Here is an 18,787-nt window from a genome sequence, read left to right on the forward strand (position 1 = left end):
CGGTCACTGCCCAGGCGCGCGTGTGTGTGTGTGTGTGTGCGTGCATGCGTGTGTGTGTGTGTGTGTGTGTGCGCGCGCGTGTGTGTGTGTGTGTGTGTGCGTGCGCGCGTGTGTGTGTGTGAGAGAGAGCGAGAGAGAGAGAGTGAGAGTGGTGGGCGTGCATGCGTGCGGAAAGTAAGGCACCCAGAGGTGACTTTTATCAGTTTGTGTATTGGTGTGTAGCTGAAGACCCCTAAAGTGACATTTTTAATAATTTCTCCCCAATCGAAAGGTTTATAATTCTTTAGGAACAAAAGCAGTTTGAAACTAATTTGGACTAGTGATTTTTATAATCTGGACAGTCCCGGTAAAATATTCCACCTACCGGCATCTCTCTAAACCAGGGGGGTCAAACTCAATTTCCCAGAGGGCCACACTGGAAAAAGAGAATCACATCAAGGGCCAGACATGTAGAGATTATTGACGGGCTTTTATTTCATCGAAAAAGTCAAATATCTTTGACTCAATGATTGCGTGTGTCAGATGTCGCGCACAACTAGCTGGGCCAAAATGTATTGTGAACCTAAATTAATATGCGGGCCCGATCAGAATGTGCGAGGGGCCGGATTTGGCCCGCGGGCCTCGAGTTTGACACATGTGCTCTAAACCATTCAGAAAGAGGTGGGGGGTGTTGAGATATGCGTCCCAAAAATGGTGCGTGTGTGTGTGCGTGTGTGTGTGTGTGTCGCTGCTGCTGACCTGTGTGTCTTATTTCAGAAAGAGTCCCCCAACACCTCCACCAGGCAGTCCCCTGCCAACGGCCACTCCAGCATTAACAGTTCTATCTTGGTAAGGACCCCCCCCCCGTCCCCCCCGTATCCTAGGAAACCCACAGCCGATTTGTCTTCCTTTTCCCCCCCCCCGGGTGCGTCTCATTTGTCACGTTAATGTATATTATGTCTATGCGTCATTTGATGCGTCTCACATCCGGATTGTGTTTATTTCTGTTTCATTTTTGAGTTGCTGTAGTAGAACGAGCAGTTGGCGGCTCATACTGTCCCGTACCGAAGATCTCCAGAGTCGAACACGTGTCCCTCCCCCTGTTCATGTGTTTGAGCCAAAGCCCCCCCGTGTCCGATATCTCAGTTAACAAATTGGTGTGCCTCATAACGCCTGCTGCGTGCTGAGCCTCATTGCTGACACAACACACCCGGCCTCCTGTGCTCCCAGCCATACAGGGGACGCACTCCGGTGTGTCCCCTGAAACCTGACCGGGTTCTGCAGTTCCTCCCGCCGAGGCTCCAGACACACGCTGTGGTGCTGGTGGTGCTGATGCTGCTTTGCTTGCTCTTTGCTTGCTAGGTTGCTCCACAGCCGGATGACAATTACTCTGATGATCTCATTTATTTTTTTTTTGTTACGGAAGATTATTGCTGCCATGTCTGAAATAGAAAAAACATATCTGCATCACGTTATTATGTGAAAGCTTTACTGTGATGAGATGTTTTTCACGTTTTAACTAGAAGGGTTTTTTTACACTGTAAGAAGGTATTTCATGTTTAAACAACATATTTTCATGTTTAAACAAGATATTTGTACTTTTTAAGAAGATAGTTCATGTTTTGACATGATATTTTGATGTTTTAACAAAATATTTTCAACATACAATCTTCATGTTCTTGTTATTACAATATACTATTTATCACGTTATAACGTGAAAAGTTTCACATTATAACAATGAATAAAATCCCGTTATTACGTGAAACTTTTCACTCTATAACGTGATACTGGTACGTTTGTCTTCTTCAGGCGTGGCAGCAATATACTCCCTTACTTTTCCACTTCTTTTTTTTTTTGCAAGAGCAGAAGCTAGATTGCCGATGAATGTGCATGCATGGTTTCAGATCTCAAAAGGACGTGAATGTTTTGAAGTGTAATGTTTAATGTTGCCTAACCGTGTCTCTCTGTCGTCGACGGTTTGCCTCCGCAGGACCTGCCGTCCACCATTCAGCCCAAGGGTCGACAGGTGAATAACACTCTCTCACTCACCTGTAATCTCCTTACACAACGCTTGCACCCCTCCCCTTCTATCAGGGTTTCTGCAGGTTTCACCAAGTCAAATGTAAGACCTTTTTAAGACCATAATGAATGACATTTAAGACCATTATCACGACAGTCAGATGTCAGAGTCCGGAAACATCGTCTGAAACAATTCCCCCTAGTTCCTCATTTGCATTATAGGACTGGTGTCTAGTAGAGTGCGGATCGGGCCGCATTTTTCTGTCCGAGCCCGGCCCGCGTCCGACAGAGCAGTAACCGAACACGGCCCGAGCCCGACAGGCATTAAGATATTTATGTCCAAGCCCGACCGGAGCCAGACACAGTTAAAATCTTGTTTTTTTTCCTCCTACTAATGACACATGTACGTTTGTTTGTGTGGAAAGCTTTCATTAAGCAACTGTAGGAAGGTATTCGGAAATGTCACCAGATGAGCGTATCAGCGCACACGGGGCAACAAGCTCACGCTAACACAGGAGCGCGTCTACATAATAAGCTTTTTAAAATGTAAAATGGTCAATGCTTTATCGCGCTGATGTGACCGAGCCCGACCCAAACCCAAACACCATTTCTAAATATCTGTCCGAACCCGGGCCGGGCCCGTCGGGTATCCATCCTGTAGTGTCTAGATTGGCTGCATGCTGCAGTTCCTTCAAAACAAAAGCACCAACGGCTATTTAACGTAACCTAAATAAAGATACTTCCGTCATAGTTCAGATCTTTTGTATTGAAGCAGGGATGTGTTTAAGTGTATGCTCTATTTAAAATATTTTCACGACAAATGCATCACGCCTGTTGGTCTCATTTGTAGTCGTAATACAGCGGAAGTGCTGCGGAAACATTTCAATAAGCATAAGGACCTGTGTAGAATTATTTAAGACCTAGAACACAATACTTCAGCGAATTTAAGACTTTTTAAGGCCTTAAATATTGATTTAAAAAAAACCTGCAGAAACCGTGTGAAAGTGTGTGCGTCTCGATTTCTCCCTAACCTTCTTTTCTGCTTCACAAAACTCATCAGTCTGATTTAGATTCATTTAGCTGATAGTTGTTTTGTTTAGAGTGGCTGCTGACTTTCACTCAGGACGTGCATGGTCGAGGTCTGACCTCGTTCTAAACTCTTAAAGAAGAAATAATGGAGTCTAAGGCTACATTTACATCGCTACGTTTTGGTTTTTAAGCGGCATTTTGAGCCAAAGGCAAACTCCGTACACACGTGTTTTTATCTCCAGTAGAAGAACTAATCTCCGTTTAAACTAACACGCCCAAACCAAAATATGTCAACAACATCCTGGTATACTGGACATAAACAGGAGGCAGCGTGGAGGCTTCGCCTGGTGCTGGTACTTGCCATGGTAACGTTAGTATCTTTAAGTCTCAGAAAATGAGACGTCGTGACCGATAAGACCCAATCAGGAGGAGAAACGTTGGCGTCAGTGTCGGTGCTGCCAAAGGTCTCCGTTTGGAGTCGTTGAGACTAAAACACAACCCCGCAGATTCAGAACCAAAACGGGTCAGAAGTGTTTCCAAATGTCTCCGGTTTAGGGGCTCGGAAACACCAGAGCAGGGGGAATGAGAGGGGGAAACACCAGAGCAGGAGGAATGAGAGGGGGAAACACGCCAGAGCAGGAGGAATGAGAGGGGGAAATGTCAGAGCAGGGGGAATGAGAGGCGGAAACGCCAGAGCAGGGGGAATGAGAGGGGGAAACACCAGAGCAGGGGGAATGAGAGGCGGAAACGCCAGAGCAGGAGGAATGAGAGGGGGAACACCAGAGCAGGAGGAATGAGAGGGGGAAATGTAGCAAAAGATATTTGCTTTTAAACCAAAACGTAGCATTGTAAATGTAGCCTGGGTCTACTACAAGATGCATAACATTTTAATTATTTAATATACACACACAAAAAAAGGTTGCAGCTGTTCGGCTGTTGGCGAACCAAAGAGAGGAGCAGACAGAATGCATCTGGATTCAAATTAAGCTTTGTTCAGAGGGAGTTTTGGGGAATTTGTTGTGATTGTTTTGGAGAACATAATGCTTCCCTTCAAGTGCAAGAGGGTATTATTGCAAATGCATCAGTCTGTGTGTGTATGTCCAGCTGGTAAAGGAAGCCAAAGATGAAGACCAGTTGCTCACACCTCTTCATGATCAGGGCTTTAAAATAACTTGTGTGATCACCAGCCAACATGGCTAGTACATTTTTACTAGCCAAGTTTTTTTCCAAGGAAAATAAAACAGATAATGAGTGCTGCTGAATACATTGAAGCATCCGTATTCCTTGATGTGTTTGGGTTGATGGTTGGTTGATAAAATATAAACATTTACATTTAATTTACTCTTGAAAAATATCTTATCGTCACATTTTTTCCCCCCCTAACTAACTTTACTACTTCATTTCAGCTCCTCTGGTTTGTTTTGGGCAGTTCCGTTAGTTTCCAAGACAAACACGCACCAAACCGCCCACATTTCTTGCCTGAAAACAGACCAATCTGTAAACACTGACATGTCAGATTGTTTCTGCAGCCTGTCAGTGTAGATCCTCCTGGCCATGCCCGTCTTTATGCAAATTAATCCGTTGAACGCGATGCGACTATCCAGTAAAAGTAGACGAAAATCTTTCAAACTGACTTTTGTCGATCTGAAATGAAGACAGATTGAGCAACTGCATGGCCTGTTTCTCGCTTAAAATGTTTTCAGAAACACGTTTCAGTGAACTATTTTCGTAAAATACTCAATCGTATTCTCAACGAGCCGCCATGACAGTTGGTTTACTGTCTTGGCGTGGACATGGGCATCAACCATGGATGTATGACGTCGCGACACCACGCTTCAGTCGTGTCGCAAAAATGGATCTGCACTGTGTCGATTTAAACACGCTTCGCTTCATTCATCACGGCCAAACTGGCGATCACGGAAGGCTTGTGTCAAAAATAGTTAAAAAACTTGTACGGTCATATCTTCAGACTGCTTTTTTTTGTCTGCCAACAGTCCAAAACCCAAAGATATTTAATTAACAATGATTTAAAATGGAGACAAGCAGCAAATACTCACATTTTTAGAGGCTCTTCCCAGAGGATGTTTGACAAATTTTCTTCATGAATGACTTTCAATCAATTATTTGATTATCAAAAAAGTTTAAAAAGGTAGGTTTTCTGTCGCTCGACTAATTGTTTTAGCCCTATGCTCGCGTGTCGGATTCATGGCGTGTTTTCAGTGCGTGGTACAGCTCTGCTCGACTAGACAAACTTTTTTTGGTACCAGTACTGTACAAGCCCTCAGGGTAGGCGGGACGCTCAGCTGATCGCCGTAGCAAACTATGAAATCTACCGTGGCGTCATTTTGAACATGACACTTGCTGAATCTTTTTATTGGCAACCAAACAGAGGGACGTCTGCACTTCGTCACTTGTACGCCGTAGTTTTACGGGCCGGGTTTTAAATTGGCACCATCCACCAGCCAAATGCTGGTAAAACATGCAAGTGGCTGGTAGATTTGCTTCACTCACCAGCCCAAAAAACAATAGTAATCTATTGAGTGGCTGGTAAAAATTTGAACATTCACTAGCCGTTTGGCTGGTGGACGGAAAAGTACATTTTGGACCCTGTTAGCAGGCTGCCATTTTTATAAATCTGGGTTGAGTGAATAAAGAAATTGCAGACGCTGTTGACGGTAGCTTGGCTATTTAAAAATGGCGGGTTTGTGCAGGATGCCCCGTGAGTAGTCTCGCTTTGCCAGACCTTCCTCTTCTTCCTGCGGAGGAAGGTCATTCCGGGATGGGAGAAAAATGTGCTCCGGTTTATCAGCATTTCTTTAAACCAATCACAATCGTCTTGGGTGGGGCTAAGCGCCGGACGGAGCCACGGTGCCTCTGCAAAATAGCCTCGGCAAGGAATTTGTTTTGGTGGGACATGTGGACGTTCAAAAGTTGTTTTAGTCGTGCAACAGAAAACTCAGATTGGACAGATAGTCTAGCTAGCTGTCTGGATTTACCCTGCAGAGATCTGAGGAGCAGTTAACCATAGTCCTCACAAATCCACCGGAGGTTAGAACGCCAACACAAAGAAAGAGGAAGATAACGGACATCGGTTGAAAAGACATGCATCCGGCGGAATTTTCGGCGGCACCAGAGCAATCCCGGAACGTCGTGGATATAGACTACCCCGTGAGTGACGTTTCTCTCTGACCAATCAGTGGTCTGCAGTGTTTTAACTCCACCTTGTAGAACCGGCTCAGCCCGCTTAGAACCTCGAGCGAGGAGGTACCTTAAAAAAAGTACCAGGTGCTATCCACAACTTTTGCTTTTGGAAACGCGAAAAATAACTGTTCTAACTGAACTGGGTGGAAATGCGTCTTTACTTACTGACATACTGCAATAAAACTTAACAATAAAACCCAAAATAGAGTTATTTGGTTTCGGCCAGACTCATTTCCCGGGTCACATCTCTGTTTCTGGAACTGAGAGTTCTTATGAAAACCTCTACTTGTGTGTTCTTACAGTGATATTAAAGGGAATACACTGACTCAATACGAGTGGCCGCCATTTGTGTCATCCACCTGACAGTGTAGCCCTGCACTTCCAACTGTATGTGTGGTAATAACGGCACAGGCATTGTTGATCCCTGCAGAGTCTAGAGATTATACCCTAACCACTGATCCTGAACCCAGTCAGATATCAATTTATGGGGAACGTCTACCTCAAGCCATTTAGAATCGTGTGTCTGTATAACAATCCCCCAAAACGGTCATCTCATCCCATCAGTGTTTTTGTGTTGCAGGGTTCAAAATGAACTTTTTGGTCCATCAGCCAATTGGCTATAGTGAATGTTCAGATCATACCAGCCACTCAATAGATTACCATTGGGTTTTTTTGGCTGGTGAGTGAAGAAAATCTACCAGCCACTTGCATATTTTACCAGCATTTGGCTGGTAGATGGTGCTAATTTTAAACCCTGTGGGTGCACTAGGGCTGCAACTAACGATTAATCAATTAGTTGTTTGAAAAATGGTGAAAAATGTGGATCAGTGTTTCCCAAAAGCCAGTCATATTGGGCTTTGGGAAACACTGATTACACACTTTTAACTGGGAAAGTCTAGAGCAACAAAGCCAACTATTTTGATATAGTAATCAGTTTGAGTCATTTTTTATTAAAACATGGTAAAAAGAAATGATCTGATTGATCTATAAAAATGACACTCTCTGCTCTTCGTTACTTTGCAAACTATCCGTGCAGTTTGCCTTTCTACGGCTGCGACTAACGATTCTCTTCATAGTCGATTAATCTGCCGATTATTGTCGCGATTAATCGTTTAGAGTTTGGTCAGAAAATGGTGAAACGTGGATCAGTGTCGAGATGACGTCCTCAAATGTCTCGTTTTGTCCACAACTCAAATATATTCAGTTTGGTGTCACAGAGCAGAGAAGAAACTAGAAAATATACACATTTAAGAAGCTGGAATCACAGATTTTTTTCAAACCGATTATTGATTATCAAAATAGTGAGGCGGTTACTTTAATAGTTGACAACTAATCGGTTGATCTGTGCAGCTCTGGTGTGCACCTTCCTGACACATACATCATCAGTGTCCTCTGAGATAATCCGACATTACTCACCCAACATCTTACTATCTCATCTTTTAATGTGGCCTCGGAGGATCTTGTGATTGTACCGACAGCCGATCCTGCCAGCAGAGGGCAGCAGAGTCGAGCTGGGCAGCCTCTCAGTTGGCACAGCTTGTTCTCAGTATCATTAAAATGACTCGCAGTTTATAAAAGGTTTGACAGGAAGTAAATATTTAAAGTGTTACGAGGGTTAGACTACTTTCTGTCGCTCCAAAAGAGGAGTTGTACCTCGTTGTCCTGTCTCGCCACCATCAACCCCCCCCATAAACCTCCCCCCCAACCTTCCTCCCCCTCCACCAAGCTCGCCCACCATACTGCTGTTCAGACATTGCATAGCCGTTTCTGCTGCATGATGTGTGTGATGCTTTCAAATCCTAGATTGTATCCAGACCTCCAATCAAGGACAAAATGTCTGTAAAGGTAAGAGACAGCCTCGCCCATCCCCTCCCAAAAACAAACAGAAAACACTTCTACACTTTTGTCCCAAACACATTTCAACAGATCACTTTCACACACCGAGTGTCGACCGTAAATCGGCAACAAACAAACATCTTTGTGGTTCAAAATGGAATAAAGCAGGATCATGACTGTTGTTTTTCAACTAATAGACACATGGACAATGCCTGTGCCGTAATTACTAGTGTGTTGCAAGGCTCGTTAAAAGCCCAGCAGTGTCTGGAGAAAGCCCTTCCTTGGAAACCAGTTTCCAACTTGGCAACCAAAAAGAATAACACACCCCCTGAGAGTCCACTGCTCATTACTTCAGCTGCCACTATATGCAAAAGTGCACCATCTAGCCACTCTTATCTTCCTCGTCTGTTAAATTTCTCTTTCTTTAACCCTCCTCAGTACCTCTCCCAACACTCGCATCACTTGCCTCTTTCCGTTGACACGCCACCGACTATTTCACAAACCCTGGTCTCGCATTTGCACATGTACTTCGTCCACAGCAATCCCACCAATCGGTCCCAAAACGTCCCAGTTAGAGAGTTAATGCCGTAAACATATTCTTTGTAAATCTTCACAATCATTCCCCGAAAGAACCAAGCAGGCCCGCCTTGTTGCACCATCCAAATGTTCTTCAAAACTTGCCATTTTTAGCACGTAGTTCGCTAGCTCAAAGTTTGTTGTCGTTTCCCGAAGCCGAGGGATTTTGACAACGGCAACACACACAGAGAGCGGAAGGGGCCTGACATCTGGAAATGTACTTTTGTTGATCCAGACGACAGAAACGCCCCCACCACCGCCATTCATCTCGTAGTCAGCTGCGTCCTCTTAACACCTGCGCTTTCCGCCACAGATCTACGTGAGGGCTCAGTTTGAATACGACCCCTCCAAAGACGAACTCATCCCCTGCAAGGAAGCCGGCATTCGCTTCCAGGTGGGCGACATCATCCAGATCATCTCCAAGGACGACCACAACTGGTGGCAGGGCAAACTGGAGAACACCAAGAATGGCACGGCAGGCCTCATCCCGTCGCCAGAGCTGCAGGAGTGGTGAGAGGGAAAAAACACACACTGATTATGGCAAAAAGACGAGGGTACACACAGTTCATCGTTCAGGTTTTTAGTCACTTTTGTTTTTTTTTACTTTGGGCAAGTGAAAAAAATAATCTACTTGCCCGAAGACAATTTTTACTGGCCCCTATACAAATTGTTGTTTTTTTGTTTTTTTAAACGTTTAAACAAACATTGAACATAACCTGTCGAAAAAAAAAATGTCCAAAAGAAACGTGGAAAAAAAAAGAAGAAAAACTCAAAAGCATATCAAGCACCAACTCAGTTTTTGATTGGCCAATGACAGGCGTTCTCCGACGGGTCCAAGAGAACAATAACATCATTTATGACACGATGATGCCCTAACGGGCAAGTGGGTTGTTATAGTTACTTTTATTTGCCCCGGGCCATCGGGCAACTCTTACTGTTGAACCCTGGTACATAGAAACCGTTCCCCCACATTAGTAGGGGTGGGAATCACCAGAGGCCCCAATATACAATATTATTGTGATTTTAGTTACCACCTTTTTTCAACTTCAAATGATGTCCCTAAATGAAAACGTTGACTCCAGAGGAGGACAGACTTTGGTTATTATGTGAAGTAGCAAAAAATTGAGAATATAGTTTTATTTTTTTTGTTTTATTGTCCTGTCTACGAAGACCCTATTTATGGGTTTCTTCTGGCTGGATGATTATTAAAAAACGTTTTAGTTGTGAGTTGTGCTTGGAGAAAGGAACCTTTTTTTGCTTCACTATTTACTATTCACTATTTGCCAAGCTCTGGGGAGAACACGTTGTTCAATAACGAGCTATGAAAAATAACTTCTCATTTTGTGAAATGTAATGAAATATTTGAACACTGGAACTGACATTTTGGTGTCTTATAAACTCATGAGGGTTGGGCACTTTGTATGCAAGACAAGTTTTTGTCGGGTTTTTTTTGGACGTTTTTTCTTTTTCCAACATTTGAGGTTTTTTGCTGCCTTTTTTTTGTGTTTTTGCGAGGTTTTTGACCTTCTTTCATTGTTTTGTCTCTTCTTTCGAGACATTTTTTGATGTTTTTGTCGCTTTTTTCAAAACATGCAGACATGTTCCGGGACCTCCCTAGATAGTTGGAGATCTGTACCTCCCCAATGTTGAACCCACAGTTACGCCCCTTGCCTCCACATCTATAATCCTTCAGCTCAACACTGTACCTGACCCTGTTTGTGTGTTTGTTGTTAGGCGAGTGGCGTGTATAGCCATGGAGAAGACCAAGCAGGAGCAGCAGGCCAGCTGCACCTGGTTTGGCAAGAAGAAGAAGCAGTACAAAGACAAGTATTTGGCAAAGCACAACGCAGGTACACCACACACGCACGCACGCACACACACACACACACACACACACACACACACACACAAGTTCATAATCACATGCATGTGCACGCAAAACAATGTGCTGCAGACATCTCAGTGCACACATAGCGTTAGCGATAGCATAGAGCATGTGTGTGTGTGTGTCCGTGTGCCTGTAGGTGGAACTTGTATGTAACAGGATCTTGTAGCTTTCATCCCCTGTAGCAGAGCCTCGGCAGGAATGACAGGAAGAGATGCCAGCGTAGCAGAAATCTTATACGAGCACAGGGCCGATTTAGGGAAATGTGGGCCGCTCATTGATACGTACACCAGGTTCCAGCCGGAAAATATCTGCATTTTCAGGGCATAGGTTTAAAAGACAAGCCTGCTGCTTTCTGTTTGCTGTAAATGGTGACGCTCCTAACTATCACAAAAACAATACCTACAGGCCTCAGAACCTACCATCATTTTTTACTATCGAACAATAATTTGGTGCCCCCCCCCCCCCCCCCCCACCCCCCGCAGCAACTGAGGCAGCGTTTAGACTCGGCCTGTTGCTGGTAGTTGCCATGGTAACGTTAGTAGCTTTAGCCTCAGAGAACGAGAACATCGTTTATTTTTGGCCCGTGGTCTTCCACACGGATACATTTTGTCCGTTCATCTGGAAGAATTTGGGCACCTCTGCTCTAAAGTCACGTTTGAACGCGCAGGATTTACAGTTTTGAGATTCGGGACGCTGGTTGTTTGTAAATGTAATCCGTACGTCACGTCATGTCTGTGCATGTGGTTTTTCTCCAAAGATTATGGTTTGATATTTGCGTGGGCAGTATGTTTGAGGGTGATAAGCATGTCTTTCAAACTGTCACCATCAACACCTTGGCTTGATGTCCATTTCAAAGGTTTTGCGTTAATATTTTAAAGCATGCAACTCAGAACATAAAGGTATGGAGTCATGAAAGCATGAGTGCATGGGACCCAGAGTCACCTGCATCTAATCAGTAGTGTTTAAACTCCACTCATCCCTCATGTTATTGACAACAGATTCATTAATAGTACCCAGATCATGTTCATGTTTAACACTTTAATGGTCTCATTCAGGGTTTGGTCGTGCTAACGAGGGCATGGAGATTCTGGCCTTTCCCAGGAATTCTCATCCAAAATCGATTTCCTTCTCCCGAGGAAAGAATTGCTGCGGAAAATCTGGATTTTCTTCTCAAGTCTTTGTTTGTGTGCGTCTGTGTTCGCGTACGGAGAACGATAGTACGCACTGGAACAAAAACACCTCCCCCGAACCTCATTCATGAGTTCTGTCATAGCCAAATAAGTACAATTTGACCTTGCAGTAATGGTTATCTTTTCATGCTACAAAATGACAGCGTACAGTACAGCTGTGTGGCAACACATCTTTTGGAATAAGCTAATTAAAGAAGCTATTCTGTAAACTTAGCTTTGCAGGTGGAGACTGAACCAGACACGCAGGCCTCCATCCCCCCCAATTCCTGGTCTAAATCAGGAAACTTTACATTATATTTGATCTCATTTCTTTATTGAACACATGGATTGAGCATAATTTGGGATTACAACATGTTTGTATTCAGCAAAACTGAGGTATTAAGCAGTGTAATAATTAAGTATTGCTATTGAACTTTCACACACTTTAAATAATATGAGCAAATTAGAAATGTGTAATAGACACAATTGTATGACCAATTATCTGCTGTTTGAAGTCATTTATGGCTAGACATCCCGGTTTTCCCAGTAAAAGGAGTGAAATGTATCAATAAAAAAAAGAAATCCCCTGTAAACCTTCAACCCTGACTGATCACAGTCCTCTGCTGCTGCTGCATGTTCTGACCACACAGTGACGTATCACCAGTTAACAACAACAACAGTATATAGGGACAGAGCGCAGCGCGTCATACTCTCAAAGCCACGCTAAACGGGGGGGAAACAACTCTCGGCTCTCCATTGACTTGTGTTGCGTGAAGGTTTCCTCCTCGTCTTTTTCGTCTGCTAGCAAACAACAGAAACATGCCTAAAAGCTGCTGTGTGGTGATATCAACTACCAACAGGGTAAATAAGCCAGAACTTTAGTTTTTATAAGCTGGCGACCCGGAAAACTGAGCTTTTATGAAGAAAGAAGTGGAAACAGACGTGAGGAATCAGCAGAGAGAATGGGAAGACTGTGGGATCCCACGGCATCATCACAGTAACCCAACGATCAGTCTGTAGTACGATTTGCAAAAATCCACAGCTCTCTGTTCAGATGCACCAATCAGGACCAGGGGGCGTGTCTAACTGTTCAGATGCACTAATCAGGACCAGGGGGCGTGTCTAACTGCGTGCCAATCACTGCTCATGCACACGCATTCATTCTCCCTTGTGGGAGGAGGGGCTTAGGAGACCGTTTGGGGCTTTAGCGGAAAAGGGGGGGGACTGAGAAGTTGTCGATGTTCACATTCTTTGGCTAAGTCCTGGATCTTCACAGTCCTACCTACAGCACATTTAAGCTAACACGTAACGTCGGTCATAACGTTAGCTTAGTGTCTCACCATTCTCTCTGCTGATTCCTCACGTCTGTTTCCACTTTCGTCTTCATAAAAGCTCAGTTTTTCGGGTCGGCAGCTTATAAAAACTAAAGTTCTGGCTTATTTACCCTGTTGGTAGTTGATATCACCACACAGCAGCTTTTAGGCATGTTTCTGTTGTTTGCTAGCAGACGAAAAAGACGAGGAGGAAACCTTCACGCAACACAAGTCAATGGAGAGCCGAGAGGTGTTTCCCCCTCCGGTGGGGGCGGGACTTAAATGCTCTCTGTCTTGTGTATTTCCATCTCCATTGCTGCCACTGTGCACAGCTGCCCAGCTGTTGTATCTTGCTGTTTGTGTGTAACATTTTTGTAATTCTGCTGTTGAAACCAAACCATGTTATGACCCCTCCTGTTCATCTCTCTCGCTTTCTCCTACCGAACGGCCTCTGTGCATGTAAGTAACAACCAGTGACAGCAACCAACTCCTCTCTTCTCTTCTGCTCTCTCTCTCTTCTCTTCTCTCGGTTTACTTTATTAACCCTGTAGATTGAATCAGCTGTCCATGCCAGCGTTTCAGTTTTGTTTCTGTTGATTTGGTCCTAAAACAACAGAAGGCTGAGATAAACCTGAAACCACGTAGCTTAGTTTGTGTGTTTCAGATAGTGTGCGCTGTGATGTTCATTTTCTAATCCCTGTTTGGTCAACTGTGCTCATTAGCAGACCCAGAAGACACTGAGTATGTTCAGTATGTTTACATGCACACTAATATTCCACTAAGATTCTCAATTTGACATTACTCCTAATTTTATACGGGTTATGTAAACAGTTTATTCTATTTGGATATTCAGAATACGGTCTTTTTCCAAATCTAGCATTTTCCCAGTTTAGACGTGTGATATGTCTGTATTATTCAGGTCTTAGAAGCCTTCTTTGGACATGTATGCAGCGCATTCAGAATCTGCGTCTCAATCTGGGTTTTTACTGCAGTTTGTGACAGTTTATGGCCTCTTGCATGTTTACAGTTTACGGTCAGCTCTGAGCGCCATGGTTGTTGTACACAAACCAACCAGCCACCAGTTTGCAGGGCTGCGGTACAGATGCGTTATCATGGATCCTACGTAACTTCTAGGCAAGTCCCGTCCTAAGGAGCAGCCCGATTGGTTGGGGTTAGGTATTGACCTTGAGTGGTTAAGGTTAGGATAACCGATTGGTCAGGGGATAGGACCTGAAGGAATCGGGTTACGTTACCTTGTGTAAGCATGGACGCCTGGCCAATAGTAGTGGGTGAATGCTATTGAAGGGCGCGTCCCTCCCTAGAAGTTGCGTGGGTTCCATAATAACGCGGTAGGGATGCCCGGCCAAAAGAAAAAAAAGGAGAAACGCAGCTAGTTTTAAACATTATCAAAGACTTGGATATCAACAGGTTTTTGGATATGAGTAAACATCACAACGCCGGCCTTTTCAAGAAGGAGGTTGAAGGAAAGAAAGAGGGACGCTGTGTTCGCACGCTCCGAGTCCTCCACCACTGGAACACAAAAATCCTATTTTGCACAGCTGCAAGTAAACGGGAACATTAGTGGAATTTCCTCTTTCGTGAGCCGTGCAAACAGCTTAGTCGGAATATCGTCTTTTTCAGAATAAGCAAAATACAGAATATTATGTGCATGTGAACGAGTCAGTAAAATAAATAGTCTCCAACATATTCAGTGGGTTCAGTATCTTCCCTTCACCCTGTTCAGCCTGTCACTTAAAAAACAGTCATCACCGTCAGTCTGCAGCCTCCTGTTGCCCGAGAGAACCCAGTGACTTGTGGGTATTGTATTTCGCCTGTCAGCGCCCTGAGATGGTGGCTGCGTGGAGGCTCGTGTTACAGAGGCTGAGAACACATTGTACAGAGAACCGCTCTGCTCTAACATGTCGTACACGCCGCACAGCAGGCCACCTGCAATCTGCCTCTTTTATAAAGCTCCATGCTTTGAAAGTCGGACCCAGCATTAACTGAAATGACTGTTTTTATAGAAAAAGAAAACACTAAAGCAGAGGTCTTCAGCGTCTTTTAAGCCAAGAACCCCTTAACTGAGAGAGACGGAGCAGGGACCCCCTACTACATACGTATATTGTATACAATTAAGTTGCTTATTAAACTGGGCCTTCGATAACGTGTGGGCAGCCTAAAGCCTTTATACATATCTTTTTATGGTGCCCTACATTACTAAGCTATTCAAATAGTAACTGTTGACATGTTTTACTAAACATACATGTGGCAGAGTGAATCCTTAGGATTAACTGTATCTCTGGATACCTTTGCAGTGGTTCTCAAACTTTTTTTGAATAGTTTTTTTTAAGCCAAGTAGCCCTTGCCCAGCGCAAATCATTTTGGGTAAAAAACGTCTATATAAAGAGGAACAATAGCATGCGATAGATTTACTAAACAACAAACGTGTAACTGAAAAACTTTTAAATGTGTTATTATTATATTATAATTACATTATGAATTATGTTTAATGTTTAATTAAAGGGTAACTAGCAACATCCTTTGACGTTGGTCCAGTATTAAGCGAGATCGCTGCAGTCGGCAGCGGAGAAACAAGCTACAATATAAGTTAATAGGGTGATTGTCCAGCTTGTATTTACCTTCACAAAAGTGCTCGTTTTGCCGCTGACAGGCTCAGATTAATATTCTAAGTGTCTGACAACATTATGGAAAGGATTTCTAAGGAGGTCGACCTTTCTGTTAAAGGGTAAGATCCTTTTTTTAAACATAAAAACATCCGCGAAATTGCGTTCGCTAAGCCCACCAGACTCCATGTAAATAAACAGTCATTTTAGCATCGTAAAATACACTTCATTCAAAGTCGACAGAAACTAAATAAATCTATGAAAAGCCACTTTGGGACGTCTTTCCACTTTTCCAACCATCACAACTCTAGTTTTGGTTGAAATAAACACATAGTTAACTGATTTAAATGTGAAAATATATCGGCTCTACACACGCTAAAAGCATTGCTTTTTTAAATGGAGTCTGGTGGGTTTAGCGCTAGCGACTTCAGAGCTGTTTCTGGTTAAACAGAAAGGTCTCAAAGAGGTTTTAGAGGTCTATATCTGTAGGGATCCTTTCCATAATGTTGTCAGACACTTAAAATATTAATCTGAGTCTGTCAGCGGCAAAATAAAGCATATTGTTGTTCATATCAGTCACTCACACACACAAACAATATATGTCCAGGTTAAAAAAAACGGTTCCCCTTTAACGGCAAATGTCATTGCCGTGGAGACTTTCGAGTATCACACAAATATCCTTCACTTCTAATGGGGTTATTTCTTTAAGCAGTTTTTATGCAACCAGGCCCAGATGTTAACACAACACTAGTAATTATACTTTTAATTATTATGGTTAAATTAAATAACTTTTCCACACCATCTCTGCTGGCTTTTATTGGCACATGAGCCTCTCATGAACCGTTTTCTCACTGGATGAATTTCTGCCTGTCAGATTTATTTAATCTCAGAGCAACCAGGGTTATTTTAAATGAGTCATCATTCAGATCATCTCAGCTCTCCCAGTTGTCATTTCCCCTCACTGTTTTGACATTAGGGTTAGGGGCTTGCTGCCAGGGAGACTTTTATTCAGCTTTTTTTGTTTTTATAAGTGACCCACCTTCCTCCTCTCTTCCCCACATAGTCCCCAGATGTGTTTCTTGTTCCCCTCTAACTGCTGTTTGTCCCCGCACACTCTTCTCCACACATCCTCTCACTCCGTTTCTCTCTGTCACCTCCAGTGTTCGACCAACTAGACCTCGTCACGTATGAAGAGGTTGTGAAGCTTCCTGCTTTCAAGAGGAAAACACTAGTTTTGTTAGGTAAGTTCTGCCGAGTGTAGCGGCAGAGAGTTAAGAACCAAGAGTAACTTCCTGTCTGTGTGTCCTGTGGGGTTGTCCACTGCCACGCCTCTTTAGGAGACTGAGGGCCCTATTTTAACGATCTAAGCGCACGGCGTGAAGCGCCTAGAGCGTGTTCAAATCCACTTTTGCTAGTTTGACGGCGGAAAAAAGGCTCCGTGCGCCGGGCACATGGTTCAAAAGGGTTGACCTTAGTGTCTTCATTAATCAAAGGTGTGTTTTGGGCGTAACATGCAATCAACCAATCAGAGATCATCTCCCATTCCCTTTAAAAGCCAGGCGCGTTTGGACCTTGGAGCATTGCTGTTATGATGGAGGATTTGCACCGTAATATTTGTATTTGTAATCTTCTGCATGTGTGTGTGCTGCTGTGCGTCCCTGTGTGTGTAACAAGCATAGTGTGCACGTGCTGTGCACGAGCCTAGGAGCATTTTACTAATGCTCTGTTAAAATAACAATGAAATGCTGCGTTATTGACTTTAGACCAGGTTTTTGTTGGTCAATGGCGCCATCACTTCCCACTGCCTCAAGATAGCAATACGCCCAGAATGCACCTGAACACACCTCCCTGTAAGACCAGCACGTCCAGGATGCACCTGAACACACCTCCCTGTAAGACCAGCACGCCCAGAATGCACCTAAACACACCTCCCTGTAAGACCAGCACGCCCAGAATGCACCTGAACACACCTCCCTGTAAGACCAGCACGCCCAGAATGTACCTGAACACACCTCCCTGTAAGACCAGCACGGCCATGGGCGCAGGGGCGTTTGCTATTTAAACGACGTGGTCGCTGGACGGTCTTAAAATAGCAAAGACACTTGCGTCGGGCTTTGCGTCGGGCTTTGCGCCGCGCTGCGCCGGGTGCAAGATAGGGCCCTGAGTGTTGATTCCAACGGGAGAAGTGAGTGTGAACACAGATTATGAGCCATTCTTTCACCCCGCAGTCACCAAAGTAAATATTGGAGCCCATTCTTCACAAGTCACGTATCTCCAGGACATTCTGACACTAAAATGGCATTTTTCAGACGGACACATCAGGAGAAAATTGACTTTGTTTAAGATGCAGGAACAAACTCTCGCGATATCTGGCAACACAGATAAGCTAACGTCAACTAAGGTTTGGGAACGCCCCAACTAAGTTTCGTAATGCTAAGTGTAAATATCTAATGTTAGCACAATAAAATATTATAAAAATATAAATAAATTATGCAAACTACAACGGTCACTACACTTTCAAATAAGGCCACGCCCATTTAGGAGACAGGAAGTGTGAATGGTTTCATCAGGCCCCCATGAAGAGCGCCGGGCTTTAAAGCCAATTTGACATAGCAGCCAAGCGGTGAAATTACCATTTCTGGGCGTGACGTGTGACGCCCTCTGGCCCAAACGATTCCAGTAGAATTGTTTATTTATTGTAATCGTTCAGAGGATTTGGTTTCATATCCGATCATCACTTCCCAATTTAATATGGGCAAGTTTGGGTTTCCGTAGCGGCCAGGAGCTTGTTGTGTTGCAGCCTTGGAGCACAGTAAGCAGAGCTCTAGTCTGGCTTTATTTTACGGTGAAAAAGATGTAAAACTGCAAACCACCATTGACTCAAAATAAAACTTTCCTCTTATTTGTGAAAATAAGCATGTGACCCGTATAAACTCCTCCCCTCAGATAATCAGAATCGAGAATCAATGAGAACCGGAATCGGAATGAAGAATCAGAATCAGAATTGTTAAAATCCAAACGATGCCCAACCCTAGTTACATGGCGAAAGAGACGTCTGTAAATCAGTAGAGACATTGTTTTGAGCGTTACAACCCTCCACGAAAATGACTCGTTTCACTGTCAGAATTTGATCCATTCGTTCCGATAACATTT

The 18,787-nt window shown here is 43.8% G+C and overlaps 1 protein-coding gene across 7 annotated transcripts in view; it reads left to right on the forward strand.

Annotated features, from left to right (window-relative positions):
• Nucleotides 1-18,787, forward strand: part of caska (calcium/calmodulin-dependent serine protein kinase a) — a 182,220-nt gene that overhangs the window by 156,256 nt on the left and 7,177 nt on the right. For 2 of the 7 annotated variants that reach the window (XM_078262669.1, XM_078262671.1), the window contains 6 exons: nt 757-828; nt 1,970-2,005; nt 8,032-8,073; nt 8,954-9,150; nt 10,375-10,490; nt 16,795-16,875. In XM_078262669.1, coding sequence (XP_078118795.1) covers nt 757-828; nt 1,970-2,005; nt 8,032-8,073; nt 8,954-9,150; nt 10,375-10,490; nt 16,795-16,875 — 544 coding nt within the window. The remainder of the gene's footprint in view (nt 1-756; nt 829-1,969; nt 2,006-8,031; nt 8,074-8,953; nt 9,151-10,374; nt 10,491-16,794; nt 16,876-18,787) is intronic. The other 5 variants (XM_078262670.1, XM_078262673.1, XM_078262674.1 and 2 more) reach the window with 3 other exon arrangements.

Source organism: Sander vitreus, chromosome 11, assembly GCF_031162955.1.
Source record: "Sander vitreus isolate 19-12246 chromosome 11, sanVit1, whole genome shotgun sequence".
NCBI classification, from domain to species: Eukaryota; Metazoa; Chordata; class Actinopteri; order Perciformes; family Percidae; genus Sander; species Sander vitreus.